The sequence below is a fragment of the Gymnogyps californianus genome, chromosome 1 (assembly GCF_018139145.2).
Source record: "Gymnogyps californianus isolate 813 chromosome 1, ASM1813914v2, whole genome shotgun sequence".
Lineage (NCBI taxonomy): Eukaryota > Metazoa > Chordata > Aves > Accipitriformes > Cathartidae > Gymnogyps > Gymnogyps californianus.
In genome coordinates, this window is record NC_059471.1 from 56,837,226 (window position 1) to 56,864,778 (window position 27,553).

Below are 27,553 nucleotides of genomic sequence, written 5' to 3' on the forward strand. Positions count from 1 at the left end.
AACCAGCTCCATCCCTCCCTGCAGCTGTCTCTGCACTCCCTGAGCACCAGTCCTGGCATGGAGCAGGATGAAATTTTGTCCTCAGTGGTGTGGGGGAGAAGAAATCACATTTTCAGTTGGCTTAAACAGGTTGTGTGACTGCATCCAGAGCTGGGCAGGCACAGTTGGCCAGTCTTCTGCCACTGCTTTCTCATTTCTAGACTGTCTCTCAGAAGTTATCTCCTCCATGCATAACATCCAAGTCCTCTTTTTCACTACTCCATGCAGATTTCCAGGCTGTATCATGCATCCAGGACAGCAGAAGGACAGGAGAAAGTGTCTGAGGAGACACATGAACACTGTTGTGTCCCTCGTTGTTCCTTCAGGCAGCTGTCCAGAAGCATACAATCATGCTGTGACTGCAGTCATTATTCACTCCATTTCAAAGAACAGATTTTATCAACATAAGTGGATTTTCAGTGCTACTGAGCCATTTATACTAAGGGAAACCACAAGTATGAATTATAGCCAGTCTGGCATGCATTGTTTTGTAACTGGCCACTGAGTTCACAGTAAATGGATTTCCAGTCCTCCATTAGATATTCTAGCCTTCCCATAGGAAAGAAGGAAGGAAAAGCGTTGTAGAAAGTGGCCTAATAGAGGTATGGAAATATTTCATATTCTTTCCTTGCCAGACCCTCTTTCATTTTAAATTAGTGAGATTCCTTCTTATCAAAGAAAAGAGAAAAATAAGAACTGTCTTTTCACATATTGTCTTTTTACATCTAAGTGACTGATGTTTTAGTGAAACTTTGCTGTGTCATATTTCTGTCAAGCAATTGTGGGCTGGGACGTGTGATAGGGCTGAAAAAACTCATCTGAAACACAGACACAATAATTTATTCATGAATAAAAACTCCTCCATAGATATTTGTGTAAACTAACACCAAGCATACAAACATTTGCAGAAAAATAAACAAATAAAAAATGTTAAGCAATACACTCAGTGCAAAGGGTGAGTTGAATTTAATGGCTGTTATGTTTCCGCATATATAGAGACAGAATTATTTGAAATAATCAAAATAAATATTTCTATTCCATGGTTTGAGTGAACATCACCAAAAGGACAGACTTGTTCCAGTTCCATTTGTGCAACTCACCTTTGAAAAAGCAGGTTGTCTAACTTGCTTTTCTAAAATAAAATACAGATGGTATCTATCTGCTTTAGGAGAAACGATGTTGCTAGGCTGATACAAGTATTATCAAAGCCTTTTTGTACTCTTTTTCTGGTTGGGAGAGGAACATAATGTTACCAAGTTAATCATCATTATTTATATTATTCACTTATCTTTCTGTATAGAGCTTGTGGGAAACAGTGAGGACAAAAAACGTGTCTTAAATTTGCCTTTTACTGAAGTGGAACCCAGTTGACACATCTTTGCAGGCCTTTTTTAGTTACTGAATGTTGGCAATGCTAAGTGCCTGTGAAAAGGTTTCCCCTCCTAGCAGATAGGATCCAGTATCCAGTGCAGCACATCAATATCAGATGATGTCCTTTTTCCTATTTTTTTCCTTGAAAAAATATATGACATCTGTAATTAGCGTTTTAGGAGAGTGGACATTGCTGTATCAATTTTTCGAATAGCGTTTGCTGTTCTTTTTCTGCCTCCTCACTTTCGATCTCTTTTGAAAACATGAAAAACAATTTCCGCCATAGATGCTGTCCTATTCCATTTGACAAACATTGATTTTTCTCCCCCATGTTTTCAGTGGAACCAAAACTGGCATGGCTTATTGTTTTTAATAGGAACAAAAATATCAACTTAACTACTACCTAGTCCTGTCACTGTCCACAGATATCAGTACAGCACCGGGAATAATAGTTGTTCATTTGCTGCCATGCACTCAGCCAAGGGGAAACAAAATTGGACCTTTTTTGCAAAACCTGAGAATAGGAATGAACAGCCTCCTCCAAACCAAATTGTTGAAAAGATGCTTTGTGACTTTATTAGGCCTTGGATCACGTCCCATTTGCTTGGCAGATATAAGTATTAATAATAATCTTAATATTGTCATTAAAAGGTATAATGTTTAAAGATTATATCTTTGTTTTTACACTTCCGCATTCAGAAAATCTGAAATCGGTGTTATTTTTGACAGCAATAAACCATGGGTACAACAGCATAGGATAGAGCTTAATATTTCTTCTTCCCTGTTCTTGCTTATGCCTGTATGGATCTGGAAGAGCTGCAATGAAATCACTGTTAGTATCCCAGAGCTATAGCCAGGTTAGTGATGGCAGAATTTCACCAACAATTGTTATTCTAGTAAGCAGAGGAGCTGGATTAATAAAGTTTAGGAATCGCATGAAAACTGGCCTCAAGCACAGGTCAGTGGCAGAGGAGGAGCTCAGGTGGGTAAGGAGGGTGGGACAGAGCGGTGTAGAGGCTTGAATGCAGAGGCACGAACCTGATGCTCTTGGGGCAGCCGCTAAAGAGGGGATCCAATGTGAATAAATTCACAACGAACTTAATCCCTAAATAAACTGGGTGGATGGGATCTCCCTCCGGAATTCTCCAGAGTTGACTACATCTCCTCATTTAGTATACAGGGAATCAGGGAGGATGTTCCACTAAGTGTTTAGAATTGTAGGAACAGGTTAAAACTCAAAGTTACGGAGAATTGATCCCAAAACACACCCATACCTCACTAGATTCCCTAGTCTGTTTTTCTGACATTCAGCAGTCTTATGGGGAAATATAGTTAATTCATATTCATAAATCTCTCTTGGATGAAACTGGAGTTGATTGGATGAATTTTTTTCTGCTGGAAAATGCTCATTTTAGAAAATAAAAAAATTTTGAGGGAGAATTAATACAATGGTTCCCTGGCCACTGGCCTGGAAGCCTCGCCAATGTGCAGCCAGCCAGCAATCTTTCCGTGAAAAACGTTCCATTTTAAAATTTTTTGCCCTCAGTTATAACAATTTTTTTCCTGCTGTGAAAGTTTTAGTGGGAACAGATCTTTTATTTTCTGGCCAACTCTGTCTGTGTGTTGTTATTAATATTTATGATGATTACAACATATCAAGCAAGTGGCCTTGTGTGACGAACATTAGCTTTTTATATTACTTTGACCTTCTCTAGACTGGACGAACATTTTTACTCTTGATCTCCCAATCGTTTAAAAGATCAGGGCACAATAATTTAGAAGAATTAAGGAGCTCAAGTGTAGGATTTTACAACGTTGCCCCTATCCTATTGATTAGTTCTGTTTCATCTCCATAATATAGTGCAGCTAGGCAAACATACAGAAATTGCTCTTTCCTTTCAAGGGGAATGTCAAAACAATAAATAGATCAGTCATACCAGCTGTATTGATTTGTGACAACCTTGATGTACACAATCATTTGGGATTCAAACATTTATCCGGGGGGAAAAAAACCCCACATTTTTATTTGCTGCATTGGGACTCACTGGGAGAAAATGCTGTTAGGCATCTCAAAATTCTCTGCATAGTGGCAGGCTTTTAAATGCAATGAGATATCTGCAGTACATTTCCATATTAATCAATAGGATGAAAGGCAAAAATCAATTTTGTCTGTGCAACTGTGTGTGACACCTCCCTAAGAGCCATACCATTGGGATGGATTCATGCCAGCAAAGCTGGCCATAGGTTGATTGTTTATTTATGGCAAGGAAAGGCATAAAGTCAGCTTAGTGACAAAGTAGCAGGAAAGATGTTACTCATAGGATGTCTATTAAAAAATCTGGCATTAGTATCTGGGAAATATGTATTTCAGATCTTAGTAGCAATTGTGGTTTCCCACATAAAACAGGGGCAAAAATTTTCTTTGATTCAGAAGAAAAAAAGGCTGAATTTACCAAAGGAACTGAGGAGCACCCAGATGTTCTTTGATAGTCATGGCAACATTAAGGAATTTGCCACATAGTCTTGGGATTAGCAAGGTATTGTTATTGTAACATTAAGAAATTAATAAAATGTGATCATCTAGTTTCATATTCTACATCCCCCTTCCTGTACTGGAATAGACAATGAACCTTAACACGTCCCCATGTCACCCACAGTTTGGCTGCTCTCTATTGCAACCTCCAGTAATTCTTCTAATTCAAGATTGTAGAATGTTAGATTACGACTTGTGTCATATTTGAAAGCTTACATTTATAACTTCTTCTGCAATGTGGTATCCAAGATGTTATTTCACCGTAGATTTATTCATAAATATAAACATGTTTTCTTTGGTGCTCTGTTCCTTCCCTAGTTATTCCCATTATTCAGTGTGGGGGTTTTTGACAATTGCTAAACCGACGTTACTGTAGTATGAACTGAAAAGCTTGGGTTTGAGTGACAATAGTCCTCTCAGAGCCCTTCATTGCCTAAAAAATGGTAGAATTTATTTCTTTTTTCTTATACTCATCACTTGATTCCATTTTACTGCTCAGCCATTCAGTATCATGAGGTCCTTCTCAGATTTTCTGGGACAGTCTTCATCTTTACTCACCTGAACAGTAACAACACCAGTGTGCTTTTTCACCTCACTATTTACCCCCATTCCCAAATCATTTATGAAAAGGTTACAACAGCAAAGTCTTAAGCCTAGAGTCCTGTGGAGTCTGTTAAAAATGTCTTTGGAGCAAAAGTTATCCCAACATAAGCTTTCTACAACTAACTCAGATTGTAAGCCTAACTTCTAGATAGGTGAAATGAAATGAAGCCCAACCACAGAATCCCGGGAAAAGTCTGGGTTAGGAAAGGAACTGTGGAGAGCCTCTAGTATCCAACCTTCAGTTGAAGGTGGCCATTTAGGTGGCCATCTGTTGGACCCTTCTAACCCAAAGAATGGCTAAAAATTCATTGATAATCTTAATGCAGCACTGAAGATGCACTACATCCAGCAGTAGAGAGAGATTATGGAACAGAAAAAAATATTCAAGGAAAAGAAAAAATAGAATGAGGACCAATGTCCTTCTGTAAGTAATTCTCAGTAAACTGCCAATAAGAATGGCAAGTCTGTTAGGTTTAAACTGGATTTTTACAGAAGAAGACATTAAAGTCATAGATGCCACCACTCTTAGTAGAAAGATTAGGTGTAGATTAGATGCTGCTAAAGGGTGAAGTTATTCTTGAAATAACCAAACAGTTTCTTGAAACAAACTGCTTATAAAAGTAAAATATGTATCACTTCTCAAGAAGAGAGAATGGACAGCTCATTAATTATGTTTTCAGAACTGTACCATAAATTCTGTCAAGGTTGGAAAAAGTCCTTCTACACAAAATTTAGAAATATAAGTAGGGAATGAAATAAAAAACAGTGCAGAAAATATAATCACTGTAAATTCTGAATACGAGGAGACACTTGAAAAAATGTCAGGACTGACATGGGAAATATGAATCATAAATCAGATGTGATGAAGAGGATAAGGAAATCAGATGCATCAAGGGAATTGAGACAGTTTTCTGAGTCAGACATATGGGCTAAAAAGGGCCTCTGCAAAACACCACTAATGAGATCCAACTTTAAAAGCTTATTTAGTTCTAGACACCACAATACCAGAGAGGTCTTTTAAAGGAAATAAAGAAAACAGCAAAAGACCTGAGGAAATCACTTACAAAAACAGAGTAAAAAAATTAGCATGGAAAGTGTGACCGAGCACAAACTAAAGGAGGGTCTGATAAATGTCTACAAATATCTGAGGGATGTAAAAACCAAGAAAAGAATAGGACTATTTAAGATGATATGAGGCAGCTTATTAGAAATAGTTGAGCGAAATTAAGCAGCTGAAAAAATACACCACATAACTGGACGAATATTCTAATAGTGATGTACAGTAGACAATGAAATAGTTTTCTTAAAAAAAGTGGGAAGAACATAACTAAGCTATTTTAAAATTGGACTGGACAGATCACTAGGGAATGTATACTATGGGTAGTAACTCTGCATGGGCAGTGGAATGGCTGAAAAGATCTTTGAGGTTCTAATGTCTGTGACTGACTGTACCAAGATAATGTGAGCTATATACTCAGGAGATTTTTACTGAGGAAAGGATACATTGCATATGAAATTTCAGGCTATGATTTGCTGTCTTCAACCATTTGAGCATATCTTATCAAAGAAGAGTCAGAAAGATGGACTTTTTTCAGTGTTCCAAACCCCACATATCTTGAAAGAATTATGCACACTAGTCTATGTTAATACAAATTTAAAGAACGGACTATAGCAGGTAGCATACAGGCATGCATCAATGAGGGTTATTTTATTTACTAACAACATTTTCTGTGACTGATGATGAGACTATTTAAACATCTCTTGGCATATGGAAAAAGCAACAAGACAAAGATTCTATAAACGTATTGCATTTTATTAATTGATTCATGTCACACATTCAGACAGAATCCTCAACATTTGGCAATAACATTTGCTAAAAGTCCAGTTCAGAAGAACATCTTGCATTCAGCTCCCATAGGGTTGTGAAAGAATAATAATAGTAGACACGGATTACCATTTTGCCTAGTCTTTGCTACTTTCTTTTTGCATATGTGAACAAAAATAAGAGATAATCTAATAACACTAAATTATTTAGAATTGCTCGAAGTTATAGAAAGACAAAGAAGAAAGACAAATTATTTTAATATGGTCATTTTCTTCAATACATGGAAGAAAAATGTATGCTATGTGAAATTCTCAAAAAAAAATAGTGAACCTGCAGTTTACCCTACAAAATTCATTTTGTTGCTATCAGCTGCAATAAGATGACAACTGCATGTCAATAACTTTTTCATACATATATTGTACACGATATTAAACTGATTTCTTGAGCTGCTCTACATAAAAGAGATGGTTAGAGACAAATCCAGCAGAAGTGATAAAAAATTCTCCATTATTACAGAATTGGGTATGGAAAACTTTAGCTTATCCATACTGTTGACAATTCTTTTTTTCCTTTTTTGAGGGAAGAGTAAGTGATGTTGTCATCAATCAACATGGCTACATAGCTGATCGGAAATATTAAAAACCACATTATAATTCTTAAATCTGCAAATTCTTATAACTGAAATTAAACATAGATAACAAATAACTAGATCTGATTATCTACACACATTTTAAAAGTTTGGCTTTTTAATTGATTTGTGATTAACCTGGCAGGGACAATTCCCGATTCCAGTCCTCCTGCAAGAATTTATGATGTACTTTTCATTACATCAGCCTTTGGACATCAGCCCTACAAGCATAAGCCTGAAAACTGGATTCACCCCTTCATAACTGTGTGCCTTAAATGCTAAGATGGAGACCAGTCTTTCTGTCCAGGTGAACAGCTAAGTATTCCATAGAAACAGCTTTGAAAGGAGAGCTATCAAGCACATAAGAATAGCAGAGGTGTTAGCATGTTTTTCCAGCAGGTAAAATTCTGAGCCTACTCACAGCAGGCAAAAAAATTGAAATGGAGTCTCCCACATCTTGGTTGTACTGTGTAAAGGTAGGCACCTTCAGGACTGCATTCTTCTTCACTACTCCTTTGAAGAACTCCATGCTCTAGGAAGAGCTTCAGAAACGATCGGCTCAGAAGGGCTGAGAGGGTGAACGGATCCCTGTCAGACTGCTGTGAAGTGTTATTAAGCTTTAGAAAGCATTTAAGACTGACCTGAAGTTTGTATAGGGTCTGACTTTTGCCTTGCCCATTGCCAATGTTTTCTCAGAAAACAGCTCCACCACACAGATCAGGATGGGATCCTGGCCGCTGTGGCAGTTTTCTAGGGGAATGCATGCAGGCCCCTTTATTCACACACGCACACACATCTTGAACCAGCTCCCTTGAACCATAGCCTGGACCTCAAGACCATCCAGACTCTGCACCCAGACCTAGACCCTTCACCAAGTGTCCAGCTTAGACCTTGGGTCTTTCCAGCTGCTGGTCTCCTACTCGCCAGGTAGTCCAGCCTGCAGTTTGCTAGCAGGACATTATACATACACACACAGAGAATACGCTGCACACCCACACTATTATTCTCAACCAGAAAATGGTTAGGAATAGAGTGTAATAAGAATATAGAGCAGACTGCAGTGATCAGGCAGCCAACAAGTTTGCTGACCAGCAGTGTTTCCACACGGATGGCCTCTTTCATAAGCCCTCTTCTCCCCATTTTCCCATGCTTGTTCCCCAGCTCACCTTAATCCACCTCTTTGCCCTTATTTTCTCCCATGTAAAGAACCCACCCGAGGTACTTTTTCCCCATTGGTCCCTGTTTTGCTAACCATCTGTGAAACCCTGCCATTCTTCACAGCGCTGTGACTTTTGCTCAGCTGCCTACTCTGTGACTTGTTACCTCCAGGAAAATCTCACGCCACGTCCAGCAGTTTCTCATGTTTTGCTCACTTACCTAAACCTCAGGCAAGGACTAGCCATTTGCCTGCATACCTTAACAGATAAGCTTAGCTGGATATTGATAACTGAATATCCAAATAAGGAATATTGAATCCCCTTTACACAGGTGCAAATATGAATTTTAAGAAAAGTACCTACCCCCACAAAAAAAGAGCAGAATGTAGAGAATTATAATGTTCTTATGCCAATACATATGTGGAGCTTAATGATAGTCAGAGAGGAAATCTGTCAATTAAGACTCATCAGAACAGAACCGTACAGTGTTCTCATATGAATAATAATGTGAAAAGGGGACTGTGGACCCTAAGAAAAACAGCAGTTTTGGCATCACTGCCATGTCTTACTCGCATTTGCTGAGAAAAGAGTTCTTAGCACCTCATTAAATGTGAGGTGGAGTTTTACTTTCCTCTTCTTGAATTTTTTTTAGTAAATAATAATCTAGCAGTAAAAGTTTTGGCAGAGTATTACAGGGATGTATTTCCACTGTTATTATATTTCTAAAAAGTCAATATGTACCCCTATTTCACTTTTCAATTTTTATTTTTTTTATTTTGTTTCATTAATTTACCATCTAACGCTCTAAAGATTTTATGACCACTCTTTATATTTAGTGTCATGATGGAAAAGTCACTGAGCTTTGCCTACATGACGTAGTAAATACAACCCAAACTCCTGCTTCCCCTTGCCCTTGGTCAGAAGGTTGGGAAGCTACCAAATGAGCACTGCTTTGCAGCCCAGCATATTAACAGTTATATCCTTCTCCAAAACAGTTATTGCCACTCTCAAGGTCATAGTCAACTACAATAAGTTGCTCAGTCTGTTTACAACTGATTCATCTCTCTTCTTCTGCAATCCATGGACTTGTCCATAGACTAATCCTTTGAAGCTTCCCAAATAAAAATTTATCCTTACGTTCTTTCACAAGCAACTATGTGAACAAGCACTTCACAGTTCTTCATAAATAAGTGTTAGACCACATATATGGGACTAGAAAAAATAGAAACCTCCTGATGGGAAATTTAAGATAAGATCTTCCTCCCTTTTTTCTCAAAACAAAATATACCTTAAAATTTTGTGAAGGGCATGCAATTTAGTATTTTACCATTCTTTGTCTCCCTGAAGAAACATTTTTAGAAACTTCATCCATAGATGCTTTTCTGGATTTCCCTGGGTAAAGCTCAGCCACTGCTGGAATCTCACTGATAATTTAAAAGTAGAAGAACAACAAAGTGTGCGTGAAAGGAAAAACTGATGTCACAGCCAAACTAACACAGACCCAAAAAATGCCTTCCCTTATCAGCTCCCTGAGTCTTCCCTATCAGCAATCTGAGTCTTCCCTATCAGACCCTCCTCGCATTTTCTTGATGATAGAAAGGTGGCAAGAAAAAGGAGGCACTGATTGTTTTTACAGGAACTTTGTATTTCAGTTAGTTTTGGGGTTTTTTTTCCACTGGTCAGATGTCTCATAAATCGGTGTCCTTGTCCCTGCTCCTTTTGTTTCAATCTGGGATTTACTAGGAAGTTTTCTGGAAACCTGCCCAGAAGGAAATGTAACATAAACAGGAAGACATCACTTTTGGTATCAAGATAAGTCAAAAAGACAGTGGCTTGATGCAGGTCCTACGAAAGAGAGGCAGATTCTTGTCTATTTATATTATTAGTCTATCCATTATTTTGCCTGGAGATGCTCAGGGTTCATAAAACATCATTGTATCTTGAAATTCACACATGGCCTTCTGAATTTTTAAGTTATACGATAAATCACTTAGCATGGTGATCAATTTTGTCATGTGCTTCTCATTAAACTGGCACCTATAAAACTTTAAAAAAACAAAATCTGTGAAGTAAACCAAAAATTTCTGCAGGATCTCTTTCTTATATATTGCATAAAATTAAACAATGTCCTTCTAAGAGCCACTGTCAAATACCTATGGTATTTCTTGGTGTGGACAAGGGAATACAAAGCAGTTAAACAGAGCTGCTGTGCTCAGCCAGCAGAGAAGTTTTGGGGCCCCTGGGACTACACTCTGGGACTCCAGTAGACTTGGGTTTTTTACTGCATCAGGAAGGTCCCCACTCCTGTTTTGAGCAACACGCATCTAGCAGGAGAGGTCAAGAGCAGTGGCACTGACAGTGAGTCTAGCGTGCCATATGCTCTGCACTTTCTCAGGACTGTTTTGCAAGCCCATGTCCTCAAGTGAGCAATTAGTCATGTTTATTGTTTCCGAGTCGCTAGCAAACCCGCAACACAAGAATGACTTACCTAAACTGAGTTCCTGATCCACTCACCCGGCAGCTAGATGCCAGCTTTTTGCCAAGTAGTGTAGTATATGGAGAGGGAAGATGTACTTAGCCTAAGCAAAGCAGATTTTGAAAAAAGCAAAGAGGTAAAAATGAAGAACATATTTAATTGAACAATACAGCCCAAGTGTATTAACAACATAAAAAACAGGTAGTCAATTAATCTATCAGTTTTCAGATTTTTATAGCACAAACAATAATTAAGCTCCCAATACCTACTATTTGAGCTGACTGAGAAATTATTCAACCCACAGAGTCCCACTGAACTGAATTGGGCTTTCTTTGAGTTCACGGGCTGTTCTTGAGAATTAAGATTTCAAGATTCAGGCATATAGATTTTCTTAACTTCATTTTGAAATCTTTCCAGCTTCTCCTGTAATAATATTCATAACATTTTTAGGAGAAAAAAGAGACTTGGGACAACAGTGTTGTGTTTGTTGTTACATGATTATAGATTTGAAGAGCTACAGTCTGGGAAGGATATTACATCATTTTGACTGTCCTGTCATAAATCTCAGATCATTAAATTTCATCTGATTTTCACTATATTCAACTTGACAGCTTTTATTTCATTCAATTGCATAGGATACCTGGTGTGTATATATTGTATGTGTTCATATAGAATTGCGCAAGTGAATAATAAGATTTAGCACTGGAGTGAGGGTTAGGGTTGGCAAACAAGAGGATGCAACCTAATGAGCTGAGAAAATATTTTCCAAGGGAGGAATTCATCTTAAGACAACACACTGTGGGTTGGTTTTTTTCTAGAGATCAATGTTAAGGATAGGAAATTCAGTCTGAATTTTAATCTGAGGGCTAACTCAAAAAATCAGTAGATAGAAGCTAGTTAACTACAGTAGTGACTATGTTCCCAAGGGGCCTGCACACTCGCAATAATATGACTGCCGTGCTCTTAAAGGCTTCTCTCAGTCTCGGGCTGTCGGATATCATCTGGATACGTTTGACTTAGTATTAGGAACAACCTGATGGTTAGAGAAAGGGTAGAAGGAAGAGCTCAGTCAGACAAAGGCTAAGAAAATCATTTTGGACTTCATAGAAGTGGCACTTGCTCATCCTCTTTTGCTCAATTGAGCTTGCAGTATTCAGAAAGAGACAGGAGTAACCCAGCAGTCCAGTCACTGCTAAATCAGCCATGGCCCCACACACCTGCTGAAACTGAAGAAGACAAAATGAGTCCTCAAACAACATTAGTTTTCCATTTGTGCAAGACCTCATCTGAACTGTGCAATTGTCCAAGACTTCTAGTCTGAGCTGAGCCCTAAAAAGAGCCTTAACTGGAAGCACAACTTGTGTCAGCCTCAGAAATAATGTTGCAGTAGGAACCTGTTTTACCTTAGCCCTTCAAGCATCTCTCATCCCAGCATTTAATCCATTGCTCAGACTCTGCCTCTTCAAATATGTCCCTGTATAGGCCTCTAGTTTAACACTAGTCCTGTCCCACATTCTAGCTCCAAAGCAAAAATACAGACTGCTGATATAAAGATGTACCCATCACCAATAAAGGTGTGAATATTTCAAATTGAACTTTTCCCTTAACCCATTGGTCCCTAGCCATATCGCTTTAGTGCTAACTAAATAAAAGATTGCAGGGCTCCAATGTCAAGTGATACTGTTGGCTCACAGCCTTACTGCTTCAGGCTAGCTTCTCCACAGATTTGTGTTGTGAATAGCTGCCTGGAGTGGTCCAGAGTCATTCCAAGCCAGAGAAGGAGATAGCAATTAAAGAATATGGACAACCTGGGATCTACCGCTTGATTTTGCTCTCTATTCTTTTTTTTTTCTTTTCTTTTCTTTGCCTTTGTTTTTAGCATAAAGCTATAGCCCATGTGATTGAAACATAAACTTGACTCTGACCTTAACTTGAACCTAAGCTCTTGAACCCACCAGCAAACCTATACCATACTATATCAAACAAGGAAGCTCAACATAGCAAAAAGCTCACAGACATGTTTGGCAGGCAGGAATTATCCACATTTCTCAGCTTCTGCCCACTTACAGTACAAAGACTAAGGAAAGACTAAGTCTATGTATAGGGACAAGGTTCAGAAAATAGAAGCTGAGTAACTAAAGGATGTTTTTTCTAAAGATACAAACTATCTAAGCCAGGAACAGATCTTTAGTTTACATCTCCTAGAACTATTAATTTTGAAGTTGAAGGCACTTTGCTTGAGGAAAGGCTTTTCTTGTGGTTCTTGTTCACTTAAGGATGATGCACTTTTCTCTTCTGCCATGTAGCTGAGATTCCACGTCAAGATTTAATTCAGAACTAGTGCCCCATGCCGTCAGAAGAAAAAGCAAGTAGGCTCAAGCCACCACCCATTCTCATGAAGGGTCTCCAGCAATTACCTATTTACTGAACTCTACTTCAACACAGTCCCTTATCCAAAACATGTACTTACTTGAGCTTAGCACTAGACTTGTCCAACCTGCTAGTTCCCAAACTAAAGTGTGCTCGTACAAAGAGGCACCTGTCCTTGACTTAAGCTGTGGGCTACTCCTACCAAAAAAAAAAAAAAACCTTGTGACTGTTTTATGCATTAACCCTAATCTTAACCCTAATCCTGAACTAAACCACCAAAATCCAGCCACCAAGACCTGTGCCCTAACACTGCCTAGTACTGGTTGTGGCAGCTAGGATTTAGGCTGATCACATTGCTCACAAAGTGCTAAGGCATAAATGTTTTATACAAGTAATTCCAAACATGTGAGGAAGAAAATCCTTTATACTAGTCCACACTTACAAATTCTCTTTGCATGTGGAAAAATTGCTAACTTATTGCAGGAATCTTTAAGTGTATGTGTGTGCATGTGTATATGTGTGTGTGTATCTTTGTGTGTATGAAAACTGTTTTGTTTCCTCTATCAGAGCTAGGTGCTGTTTTCACTGCGTTTCCCACTGGAAAGGGTTTAAACTAAAGAATTTTAAAATAATGTACAGCCAAAATAACACCTCTGTTTGGAACCAAATTCCTGTCATCTCATCATTTCTCACAGTTAGCAACAAGTGCTATACGCCCCACTCCAAATAACTGGCATTACACTCTTTCCAGCCTAAAAGTACTGTGAAATATTAGACCTAAATTTGCAAAAGTGCTTAGGTACTACATGCCAAGTAATTTCAGTTTCAGTGGATTATTAGGCATGCATTGACTGCGTACAAACAACATATTGTAGCCCTCAGGTCTGGCTGTGCATGGGAGTCTGAGTCTCAACTGCTAGGGTGAGATGCCAGCCTCTTCTTCCCATACATCCACGCACACGTGCTTCTGTGGGGAGGGAGAAGATGGCCATGCAGGCTGGAAAGAAGCCCGGGGACTCCGCAGCCAAGTGCAGCACTAACAAACACTGCTGCCGGGGCTACGGGGTGCTCCATGCCTTCTCCACATAGCTGCCGTGAGACTGGTGCTTACAACAGCAAAGGACGTGTGGGGTCTGTTTTGGAAGGAAGTCTGGTTAGTACCTTTTGGAGACTAAGTCTGAGGGATAAAAAAGAGGTCATGTGAAGATTTTTGTTTATCGTGTTAAAATTGCAAGTGGCATCTGTTTAAAGCTAATTAGATGCTGAAAATTTTAAATGCTAACATATTAGACAAGAATCAAATATGATGTTCAAACGTATAGTATAAATCCAGTTTATCACATGGCTATTGCCACAGAAATTGTGATGAATCTATGTCTGTGCGTAGACAAATATATGTGATGTATGGCAAAACCTTTTTTACTATTATTAATTTCTGTTCAGTTGCTTGTTTTTTACTTGTTAATGAACACAAAAAGATAAAATTATTTTGGAGAGGGGCTCTAATGTAAATTAAGCAAACAATTGTTTTTAAAAACCAAAACATACAAATAATATATGTTTCTGCATACAACTTTCAACCATGTTTTGAAAATGTAGCAAGGCAAACATGGTTTATACCTATACGCTATGGCAGAAATCCAATATTCATCTGCTGTTCATATTGCAAGAAAATGAGATCATTAAGGTCAGAAAGAACAGCTGCTTTAATTATAACACCCTGATATATCATATCAAAGTTTTCATCATCTCACACAAACTCTAAGAACATACCCCAGGGATTCATTTCTATCATCCTGCTTTTTCTCTGGAAGCAGACTACATAAGTACACTCCAGAGCACCGGCTGCTTCGAGTGGTGCGTTGCTGTGTAAAATAATTTCACCCCAAGCTCAATAATGCTATGGCAACTATTATTAATCTAACTTTTACAGTCTTTATTCCTCTTGCTGTGGTGGCAGCAGTAGGGGAAGATATTTTCGACAGCTGGGAAGCTGCCCTGCAGGCTTCACGGTCCCGCTGCCACACGTCCCCACGGGCTCCTGCTCGGGAGCGCTCGGTACCCATGCCTCCGGCTGGTGACACTGGTCTGCCTGAGGCACCCGAAGGTATCCCTTCTTTAAGGGAATGGCTGCTTTGTGTTTTAACAGATGCTATGCTTCTGGTAGCGGAGAGATTAGAGGGACCATTCAACATTGAATCAGTCATGGATCCTATTGATGTCAAGATTTCTGAAGCCATCATGAACATGCAAGAAAACAGCATGCAGGTGTCAGCAAAGGTACTGTGTGAGTCGCGCCTTCTCTGTTGCTGAATGTCACAAGCAGGGCGAAAAACGTCACCATTTTTCTGTCCAGACTTTAAGAAAGATTGTCCAGACCACTAGAAATTGCTTTTGCTCGTTTGACAGTTCACCAGACTGCCTTTGAATCCTTCATCTAGTTAAACAAGCTCAAAGTTTTCAAAAGGGAGTGGCACGGAGAAAGGTACCATTAGTAAACTCCAAATTAATAGCTGTAAGAGATTTAAAGAAAACAGAGAGTGCTGAAAATTAGCGGTAACTCTGCAAGCAATATCCTGCGGAGTACGCTGGGTAACTTCTGCTCGTGTCTCATCTGTGATTCTCCATATTAACTTCAAAACACATTTTGATCTGTCTAGGTCAGACTGAAGTACAATGTGTTTGAGGTGAATACACAAAATGTTCCGTTTAACCTCCTTTAATAGCCACTCAAGGGAAATATCATTACATTGGACAGCCTCTGATTACCAGACCTCTGATAGAGTTTTGTCTGGATTCTGACACAAAGATAAACAGAGTTAATGATACCAGCTTTCTCCTTTCCATTTTTAGTGTGTATGTGTATACACAGATCACCACCACCTCTGAACCTCATGTTAATAAGGTCCTTCGAATTCAGTAGCAGGTGCTGTTGAGCCAACAGTCAACAATTACTGGCTTTTCCTTAATATTCATCAGTGCACTGTGGCTCAAAATCTAAAGTTAACAGTTTGCCAGGTTCTCTGCATTAGGAGTTTCTACCTCCCATTGATCTCCCAGTAGTCACTTGGGTGCTGGCTAGACTGCCATCCGAGCCAGTGAATTTCCATTGCTTGGAAGGAAGCTGCCGTAGCTGGGAAAAATGTGGGGACAAAAGGCAGGAAGCTGAGGTTAATATTGCTCCTGCCAACCCAAAATTAGATGCTTTTTATGGCCCCAGTCCTGCAGGTTGCTAAGGATTTCCTTCAAGATGCTTTTTAGTTTCAACCTACGTGAAGTTACTTGGATTTTAAAAGCAGTCTACATCCTAATCGATGAGACTTTGTTCTGGCAGCAGTGATCAAGGCGTTTAACAGCCAAATTCTCTCAAATGTTTTGGGAATTAAAGGCTAGCTTCAGCAAACTCAGCCCTTAACTCAAAAAAAGAAACAAAAAATATTTTCACTGAAAACTCACCCAAAGCTCAGGTGTATTTCCTTTTCCTTTTTACTTACTCGGTTCTCACAGTTTTTCCATTAGTCGGGAAGCTGCATCCCCTGCCAGAGTCCAATGACATCTTGGCACAAGCTCATCTCACTACTTGTTTGTAGCAGAGCAGACTGCTTGTCCTGTCCCTCAGAAATATTTTATTTGCTCTAAAGATTAATAAATCACAGCAATTCCATTTGCAATGTAAAGTTTTTCTTCTAAGAGAAATCTTAGCCAATATTTTTTAAAATCTTGAGAAACAGAAACCAAATTATATCAGTGAAATTTATTTTATTATATTTTCATAGATAACAGAGTTGTCTATCCTTGAGGGGCCTTTGTATATTTCTGTGTAGACCATTATTCTCCTGAAATGTGATTTCCTTGTTTTCCTAGGTTATATCCATCTTTTTTCAGGTCCTAACACATGGAAATGCTTTATTCTTAAAGAAAAGCATAAGGCGGCAAAGACTTTGGGTTTAGTGCTGTGTTATCCTATGTCATGTCAGATCTGTAGAGATGATATATGAGCGGACTTCGAATCAGTCATCTGTCATCTAACTTTTCCCCCTTATACATACTGACCACTTAGAGCTTCAGTGAAAATGACAGATACCTTGCCGGATGTAATCGGGTGCATGGAATGCAATTGCAGACCTAATGTAGGAGAAAAGCCACGCTTGTCAATTATTCTGAGACGCCGCTCAGAAAGCTTCAGGCAGGGTGTCGAAATCATGCTATTTTCTCTTTCTTCAAAAAATTTTATATCTTGCTTTTGACTGTACCCACTGAAAATGTGGTGACTAGGAATCACAGCTATTTTTCCACAAGTCAGCGCATTTTTACAATGGGAAAATGATGATGCACTAATAATGTTATGCCTGCAACACCCACATACACATAGATTGTTCTTCACCACTGACATGCAGCTTTTTCTACCTAAAAATCTGGTTGATGTCTGGGAGGAGGCTCTATGCTGTATTCAGTAGAATTCTGGGCCATTTTGTATAAAGTTGTTTCTCTTTTAAAAGCAATGGAACAAATGAAAACAAACAGTTTCTTCCTCAAGGACCTCTCACTAATCTCATCCTCTTTGCGGACAGAAGACCCAGAGTTTATTTAATCCAAAATCCATTCCTCTCCTGTTTCAAATATTTATATAAAAGTGCCCTATTCCAAAAGTCATTCACATTAAATTGCACTATCAATTTGTCTTTGTATCACAAAATTATGTTTTGTATTATACCAGTTGCAATTATATATTGAAATTTATTTGAGAAAAATAGAAGTGTTTGATATAACACATTGACTGTACATTACTGTGCATATGGAGGCAAAATTGTGAGCAACAATGTACACTTTCCAGCATAAGTGTATAAAAATAAGTAAGAATGCATGCTCTTATGTGAATGACGAAGTCTTCAATTTTAGACATCAGCAGAAAGATACATCATGAACTTCCTAAGTCTCCATTTTTATGGTTTGTCCCTCCATTCTTCACTTGATGTAGTACTGGAGGTTTTGTCCAATATCTTTTTCCTATAAATATGCACCTCCTATTCAGCACTATTCTTCTGAGAAACAGTCTTCATGGTTACAGTTATACTAATAAATAAAAGGAGGACAAGAACCAGTGCCTGATCTTGAGGCCAAAGTGTCATAGCCTGATTCATTTCTATACTGCTGAGAGCTACCTTCTCTGGAGCTGTTTCATTCTGCCAAGAGCAAGTTGGAGCAGTCCAAGAAAAAGCCAATGAGTTAACAATTAATCAGTGCAGACAGTCAGGGCTTATTGCTTGAGTTCACACCTTGTCTTTCATTTCATTAGAAGACGCAGACTCTCTGTCTTCCACTCTTGATGGGTGCACATCAATATTGACACAGAGAATTATAGAGGTGCCACATGTACCTCTTGCCCTGACCAAGGACATACAGACTCAGCCACATCCCAGTACCTGTCACTGCATAAAATGGAGCAACTCTGTTCCTAGGCCATTAACTTTTCTTGTTTGTGTGCTGATTGATTGTGGTTGATTCTTTTAGCACAGTTCACATTAACCAGGTACTAGTATTATGTTAAGATCCTCCAATTCGTCCTGAGGCTGGAATCTTTCTCTGTTTTCTTGATATTTCTCTGCAGTCTATATTCAGCACTGGCTGTCTAGAGTCTGACCACAAGTCTCTAGGCTTCATAGGCTGCTCACCTTGTGTGGCTGTCATGTCCCTGAACGACAGCCACACGAGGTCCTTATTTTGCCTCAGGGAAAGTCCCATTCCTGCCAGCTGCAATATCTGGAGATGCTTTTCAAAAAGGAGCAATGGTCTGGAAAGTCAGACCCCAAGGCCTTTCTGCTAGAGGAATCTACGTGCTCTGAATCAGACCCGAGTTTCCCTTCTCCAAAAAAAGGCAAGGACTGAAGATCATCAAAACCAGTTTCCATAGCTTCATCATCTAACACCTGCAGCCATTCTCACAGAGTATCTTCTGCAAACCAAACCACACAGAGTGCAAAAACAATCAGTCTGGGCTGTCTGAGATGGCTCCCAAGATGTCAACACTTTTTAAGAGGAGGCTTTGCAATCTGGGTCTACCCAGACTGTTCAGCGGTGTTCCCTGAAGGTTGCCTCTGGTAGAAGTCAGGTTGCAATAGATTTACCTTGGGTTTCTCCTGATAATGTCTGAGACACATTATCTTCATTACTGAAACCTCTTTGTTATTTGCCAGTGACACCTCTTTGGTATTTGAACATTATAGTGCCAAACTCAGTGCTCAGCAACAGCTTGATTATTTCTCAGGTAAAAGCTTCATATTCTGTATATTGTTTCCTATGGTTCAGTTCATATCCAAGACTTAGTCATAACATACATTTACCTTATTCTTATTCTCATTGTCCCTGAGGTAATTCAGGGAGTTATATTCAGAGAGTCATAACATATAAATGCTCATTTCAATCTTGGCGAAAACAAACGTGTTTTGGGGGCCTTCACAATCTTCCCATAAGGCTGTCAGTACCATTACTTTTGACTCCTGCTTCAAGTCAAAGAATAAATCCTACATCTGTTCCATTTTAACAATATGAATGTTTACTAGTTGACATCTGTAGAGATTGCTCATTCACAAGAAGTGGAGGAAAACTCAAAAAACAGCAGAAAAGATGTTATAACATCCATTTTTCTTCAAAATGGAGAAAATTCCTAATCTGGTTGCATCAGCATACTTGTCTTCATTGCTACTCAAAACACAACATACCGGACTATTTTCTGCATTTTAAACAGTCGGGTTCTATACAGATATGTTTGGCTGCTGTAAGTGTCATTTGGCTGCCATGCCAAGATTTTTACACTTTCATAAAGGCTATCCCATAACTGAGTCTCCCCTTAGTAAGTCTTAAATCTACTTTTATCTGAGCTGATGGATGTGCCATTTGAACCTATAGATATATGTTCCTTTTAGGCAATTACTTCAGCTAAAAGGATGAATGAGCTCCATGACATAGCAGACTACCTATGCATTATTTATAAGGAGGAAATCTTCATAAAACTACATCCAAGGTTCTTCTTAAAATAGCCCCTGAGTTTCATATTAACAAAACCTCTTCATTTATCTGTGTTCTTTCCAGAGCTCTGTGCAGGAAAAATATAATGGCATTTCAGGAAAAAATCAATGCTATTCTATCTGAAGATGAGAGAGTCAATGGAGCGGAGTCATACAGAGACACTCAATAGGAAAACACTGAGCACTAGCACATCTCTAAATAACAGTATGACTCAAGGCTTCATAGAGAACAAACTCTATCTGCTGGTATTCAAAACTTGGAGTTCTCCTGGGAAAAGGACTCTTTTTTTACAGCATCTACGTCCTAGTCCTGAAGTAGATACCTCCATTTAGTCAGCTCGATAGATGTAATTCTTCACTGGCTCTGTTGACTTGATCTCATGGCTTGGTTCATATCCCTGACCATAGAGGTCTGGTGCTCTTTGCGACACCCTAGGATATCCCATTTGAGCTTTAGCTGCAGTTCAGTGGGGAACGGTCTTGTGTTAAGACAGTCTTAACAGATGTCTCAGATATCCCAGGACATCACAAACTATCATAGATACTGATGTGAGAGCAACTGAAAGGAGCTTTTGATCTCCACTGCCTAAAACGGAAGCTTCGATGTTTAGCTTAAATATAGACACCTACATGTACACACCTAAATTTAGGCTTCTCAATTTGAAATGGAATTCCTTCTCTAAATTCAGATGAAATGGACTGCACCAATTATATATAAAATGCAATTTTTTAAAGAGAGTGGATTTATGCTGCCAATTCACAGCATGCATAATGAAACACCTGAATATTTTTCCAGAAATTGCTCAATATCTCTGAGTAGCATTGTGAAGAAAGTATTTCATGTGCTGCTTCTTAGGAAGCATTTGTTAATTTCAGGTATATCAGCTTTACATTTTCTGTTCTGTCAGTTAATACGTGGATGCAAATTAGAAAATGTCTCTTTTGCACTCAAAATTTAGTTACTGAATATTGTATCCTTACTGCATTTTGCCAGGTCATTTAAAAAGGAAATTATTTCTTCTGTGATGTAAAAATTGCTATCTAATTTCCATCTCTATTATTGTCTGGCTGTATGTAAATTTGTTCATATAAAACTACTTGCTACAACTATTTGTATGAAGCTAAATGCCACAAAGTCTATGTTGGGTTTTTTTCAGTATGTATGTCGTAAGAAAAATGGAATACAAATTATGTAGACTTGCAGTTACTCCACAAGTAGCCTAACAGTCACACACTGTGAAATTTAAGGAGAAGATTCAGTGTCCTCACTTTCCTTTCCCCTGAGAGTCAAGCTGCATGTTTTGGATAACTGTCACTTGTTTTTGTAAGCAAATACCTCATTGCTTAATTGACTAAATGGGATTTCGTAGATATCTAAATAGTCAGTTATGTTTTCTGCACCTAACTGATCTTCAGTCAAGAAATATGAGGAAACTTTTGTAAGTATAACTGATGCCCCAACATATATATTTGGCCCTTTAAAACATACAGTATCATACACAATCATGTATAAATCCTGAACATTAATCTTAGTTGAATTTTCTTCACAGAGGAAAAATAAGATTCTTTCCTGCTGAAAAATTTAGAACTTTACAAGCTAAAATCATCTTTCCTGGTTGATTAAATTAATTTATTGTCCAATAGTCCTCATGACTAGGGAGGCTAGAAACCCTTATTATGAGTATTCCACTCATAAATTAAAAATCCCAACGGCCGTACAACAGCTGGACTTTGAGCCAAAACAGACCTGATGATTGGACGTAAATTTAGTATGAATCAGTTTCTTTCAGCAAATTTTGAATCATTTGGGACCTCTAAATTAACGTCAGGAAACCTAACTAAGATCCAACTGTAATATATCTGGAAAGCAACAAAAGTCACGCCGTCCATGGCTACTTCAGGACAGAACCACTCAAGGAGGAAAATCTAAAAGTCTAAAAATGAAACATGAGTCTTTTTGATCACTGGCTCACAACATAGCTTGTGAGCTTGTTATCTTATTTGCCACACAAAAAGGAGTAATCTGGTCCTACAAAAAAACCACAGCACCTGCACAGGGGTTTTCACCTCCACAAAGCTCGTTCAGGCACATAGTTTGTGTCTGGCATTAGGGTTTTGTAAAATATATCTTACAAGAAATTCTGACATTTAATATTTTTTTCTTCTGAATGGAGGCAAAATGTTGAAACAGCCAAAATACAGTAGTCGCAAAAAAGAAAGATTATTCCAGAACTGAAAAAGTTGGTATGAAGGCAAACACTAGGATCCTACTTCATGAGAGCACTTGAAATATTTAACTCTGTGAATATTCTACCGCCTTTCAGCTAAGCAACTTCTGTGAGAGTTCCTCTCGGATATATATTTGATATCCAGTAGTTAAAAGTGTCCTCTGTGTCCTTTAGTATCCACCAGATATATGCTACTGAAACTTTTTTCCAAATGGAAGTATATGAAAAATTTCATAACCCTGAACATTATTTTTTATACCTAGAAAACAAACACACTAGCAGAAAATAATTCTCACTATTGCCAACTCAATGTGCCTCACCCTCTTCTAGGGAGAGATTGGTAGGGAATAAGAAAGTTGTCCAGTTATAAGACTATTTAATCATTGACCTTTTCGCTGAGACTACAAACCAAATTACAAGGTAGGAAAAGCTGTGGGTAGGGACTATGGATAAGCTGTGATTCTGGGTAAATACCACATTTTAACAAAAACTAAAACAATTACCAACTAAGTCCTGCCACAAAGGACTTCCTTTTGCTCATTTCTCTTCTTGGAAAGACAGCAATTAAAATGCTTTCAGATGTTAACTTCTTACAGTAATCAGCTTCCTAAATTAAGGGGTTTTTAACGTCCCTATATGTTTTTATACCTTCACCAAGTAATTAATAATGCTTAATTATTAACCTGAGTTTTAATGCAGGGCAAGTGCTCAATTCATTATTATCAAAATGTCAATCAAAGCTGTTTTCAAATATATGAAAGAGAGAATAAAGAGGCTATAAAATACCAGCTTCCCTTTTTTTATGATTTTCATATAACCTCCAATGTCTTTTTCAGGTTTTCCAAGGATGTGGCCAACCTAAACCAGCACCTGCCCTGAGATCTTCCCGTTCTGTCCCTGAAAACTTCAATACCCGGTTTAGACCATATAACCCAGAGGAGCGACCTACAACTGCTGCTGGCACAAGTCTGGATAGGCTGGTAAGGCAAAATATATTCCATTTTCGAATTAGTAGAAATGGCTTCGTAATATAGTAGAAGAGTGGTAATCTCCTGACAATTTTTTTTTAATAATTTCATAATCACTCTACAGAGTTTCTATGCCAGCTGTTCCAGCATTCAGTAAATCTTTTTTTCTCCATTGGAAATGGTACAGAATTGCACTGTAGGAGAACAATATCACTCACTTTTTATGTATTAGAAGTGTTAGAAGAGAATAAGCTCTTTCCTGGAGGCCAAAAAACAGATGAGCCACGGAAGGTACTTTGCAGTATAAATTCTCTTTGAAAAGTGATCTACAGCAATATTTTGTAGTTTTTTATTTTATTTTAAAAGTTTTTATGTATCAAAGCAATTTTTAGCAGCTAGTTCTTTAACATACACACTTGCAAAGGTACATTGATTTGTTCCACTTCTTTACTTAATTATAAAATTACCACTGCTTTATTTCCATCCGTCTCAAAAATTGACTTTTATCAGCTAAAACTTCAGTGATCATTAATCTTGCTTTATTTATTCAATCATTTTGAAAACAAGACTTTAACACAAGATTATTTTCTTTACGACCAGTCATTGGATTCACATTTCAGACTTTGACGTTTCTGCTATTCATGCATGTATAGATTTATAGCGGGCTAATTATTGTAGCTGTTAATACTGTCTTAGCAATCATCTCGAGGTAAAGTCAATGAGCAAAAGCCAGGAGTTGTAAAGCGTCTGAATCAAAACAGACCGTATCGCATACCCTCCGCTTGCCGAGCTTGTTGCTGAACACTTGCACAGCATTGGTCTGTCTTGCCGAAGAGAACCATGCTCAGGGCTGTAGCAAGAGTGAGGGGAGAGGAGCACCCGGCTGGAAACAACCACCGTTAGTCGGGGTTATAAGGTTTTGGTGAGCTGCACTCCCGCTGGGTGCCAGGCAGGTGCTGGCTGCACGAGGGCACCAAAATGTCTTGCTATGGTTCTGATCAAGAGCCTAAAATGTCTAGAGGTTTCTCCGATATGCAGCTTAAATCGCTGAGCATGAACCCAAATATACTAATTCAGATAAGGACCTGGGTATCTTCTTGACACCATCATTCAGCAAATTCCTTTGACGATCACAGTAGTCTTCCACAGTGCCAAGTCTTTCCAATCACCTCTATCTGTGCTGTATTCTATCTATCTACTGTATTCTGTCAATCTTCGTGGCAATTCAGCTGGAAAATAACATGGCATTTCTAGTCAAGACATGGGATTACCCAGCAGCCAAAAGCAATGTTTGCTAGTTCTCTGCTCTTCTGGAAATAGCATAGCCTGGTTATCCTAAAAGTAGAGGCAGAAAAGAAGATGTTTACCTCCATTGTAGACTTAGGTCTTTCTACCACAGCAGGTTCATAACCCAGTGTAACATCTCAGGCTAAAAATCTGGCTGTCAATACTCAATCCATATTTGATGGGATCTTAATTTTACCCTTTCACTTTAGATTCAGAGAACCAGTCCTTGTGTATTGCTCAGTGCAGAGGCCTGGATCTTAATCTAGAATTGGCCAAGGTGAAGTGAAAGGTCACCAAAGCCTGTAGGTTTCAATCATGTTCTGTCAAAGCTAAAGGTTGCAAAGAGAGGAAGTAGGACGAAGAGCATAAAAGGAAGGCTGGTAGCACAGTTCAGCTTGGATTACTTCTATGTTGTAAGAACAGTTCAAGCATTTTTGCAATGAAAAAGACAGGTTTAAGAGACATTCCATATTGACATAAGGAGAATACTTCTAAACACATTAATATCCTTTTTAAACTACAAGCTTCCAAAATAGTGAGCAGCATCCTGAATAAAGCAGAGATGTGTCATATGTGCCAGCCTTCAAAGGCTGTAACTAATGAAAATTGCCAATGCAGATAATCCTTTATAACTCCTAATAACTTGTAGACTTTCAAAGGGGAACTTGTCTCTGCATGATTTAACTAGGTTTGTTCATGCATTATTTCAGAAAAACAAAGAGCTTAGCATTGCTGCTGTTACTTTAAAAAGTGTTTAAGCCAAATACCTATTTGTTTTTCTTCCTGGTGATATTTAAAATAATAACTATTAATGGCCTGTTAGTGATGACTGTTGGTATTAAATCCATCTCCAAATGGCAGTGATGCACGTGTTATCTCCTTTTGGGCTGAGACCAACAATCCCTCAAGTTAGAGATGGCCACCGACCTCAGCTGGAGCGAGGAAAGGCTGTTTATGTGGATTAGAGCAGAAGGCCTTGTTTCAGAGCTGTAATCCCTTAGCAGCACTTGGGAAAGGTCACTGCCTGCACCTCACACCAGCTTGGGTAATTTTATCCAGAAGGATATAAATGCTGCACTCCTGCCTCACAGGAACACCATTCAACCTGCCTACATTAGATCCTTAACATTTAATGTGCTGAATCATTGCCTGAATCACGTATCTCTCTTCATTAACTACAGACAGAGCCTGGAGGACCACCTTCATTTAGATCCTCCTAACCCTTGCATTGCTGATAGGATGTAAGGAGAATCTCACTTACAGCAGTTTTCCACTCTGCACACTGATCATTTTCTATTGCTTGCTTAATACAAACGTACAGCAATATTAGTATTTTGATAGTAATGTCAAACAGTTAAAGCCCCTTTTGATTATTATAGATATAAGAAACAAATCTTTCCTTGTGAGTCAGCTGATTTTTCAGTGTTACATTAATGCTTTTAGAAGTCTATTCTGGAGTTTGTATTCATAAAACACTGTCAGACCACTTAACTTTAAACTGTCATCGCAAAGTCCAAACATGCAGCTATGTAAGCCTCAAAAGAAATGACAAACAATTGTGCTTTCATCTGTCTTTGACAGCATGTCCTCAGAAGAGACCAAGTTTAGAAAATATTTCCTCTGTATCTCAATCTTATACAAACATGTAGAATATCCGAAGCAATTTTTTTTTACTCTTGCTCATATACCCATTTATAAGCTTAATTCAGTTGAGCGTATTTTATCAGGTATGTTGCATGAAGCAGCCCTCATAAGAAGCCTACACTGAAATCACCGGGTACTGAACCCGTCTGAGAAAGCGCTCCTTCATCCTTGCCTGAACTTGTGTGATTAATCTAGCTATTCCATTCCAAGAGGAGGGAAAGTGTTTTCCCTGTGTTATTGTCATAGTTGTAACCAGTAAGGCTTAATAAATAAGAAATAGATCAAAATAAATTGTGAGAAATGTGAAAAAAAATTAAATATCCCCCAAAAGCAGTGGTATAACTGGTTTAAAATGCATCAGATGTATTTAGGAAGTTATGTAGAGCTTGAGAGAGTTGTCTAAGCATGGATGTAAAGCACCATCTGAGACATCCCAGAGTATCTGAAACATGGGACCAGCAGATATGGCACAGGACTAGAGGAGACCAATATAATTCTGGAGCAGCAGTGGGGAGCTGGGTAGAATACGCTACAGCACCTCAAGCAATTCAAGATACCTATGCTCAGGCAATTCAATCACATCTTCACAGCATGGGGCCTAAAAGTCAGGCTCTTTCTGAAGTCAATGGAGAGAGACACACATCTTTGGAGAGTGATTCACCCCATCTGTCACAGACACCTCTCACAGATTGGGAAATGAAAGGCTCAACTGAGATATCCACATGTAGATATGCAACAGTGAGATGTCTCGGAGTATTGAAGATATCTAACTGAGCTGGCAGATAGGACAGTAATTTGGAATGCTCATGCCCTCCTAGACTGGCAGTTGAAGGCCAAGTAGAAAACCCTAGAGGATGCCTACTATGTGGCATCCAAGTAGAGAACAGAACTGAGCCCCAGCTGTTCTCTGCAGGTCCCTCTGGGTGGAATTCAGCTACATAAACACAGCCACCTAATGCTATTTGAGATGCCTACAGCCTTCAAGATGTCCAAATGTGAAAGCCAATTACAGGAGACTTGGCTGGAAGTAAGATGGAATACCTCAGAGCTACTAAATTCACTTGCTATGCCTATATTTAGGCAACTGGATTCCACCCTATTTCTCTACTGACCATAACAGAAGCAAAGATGAGGACTTTTCTGATTCAATATAGAAATCCATAGTGTAGATACCTATAACCAGCTATCTAGATTTGAAGTCTAGATGACTGCAGTTTTTACTGTTAACAGAGAGAAATAAAGGTCTTCATTCAGTTGTCTAAACATAGGTTTAGGCAACTGAATTGAGATCAAATATTTCTAAAACATGATTCATCTCATCCTAAAGTATACATTTAAACAGCTCAGAGAAATCATTCCATATCCCTCTACTACAAAGTGCCAAAAAGTGACAACCTTA

General features: G+C 38.6%; 1 protein-coding gene across 1 annotated transcript in view; it reads left to right on the forward strand.

The window, feature by feature from the left end:
- Positions 1-27,553, forward strand: part of GPC6 (glypican 6) — a 784,576-nt gene that overhangs the window by 698,203 nt on the left and 58,820 nt on the right. Inside the window, 2 exon segments of the mRNA XM_050906443.1 lie at positions 15,152-15,282; positions 23,092-23,235. Coding sequence (XP_050762400.1) covers positions 15,152-15,282; positions 23,092-23,235 — 275 coding nt within the window.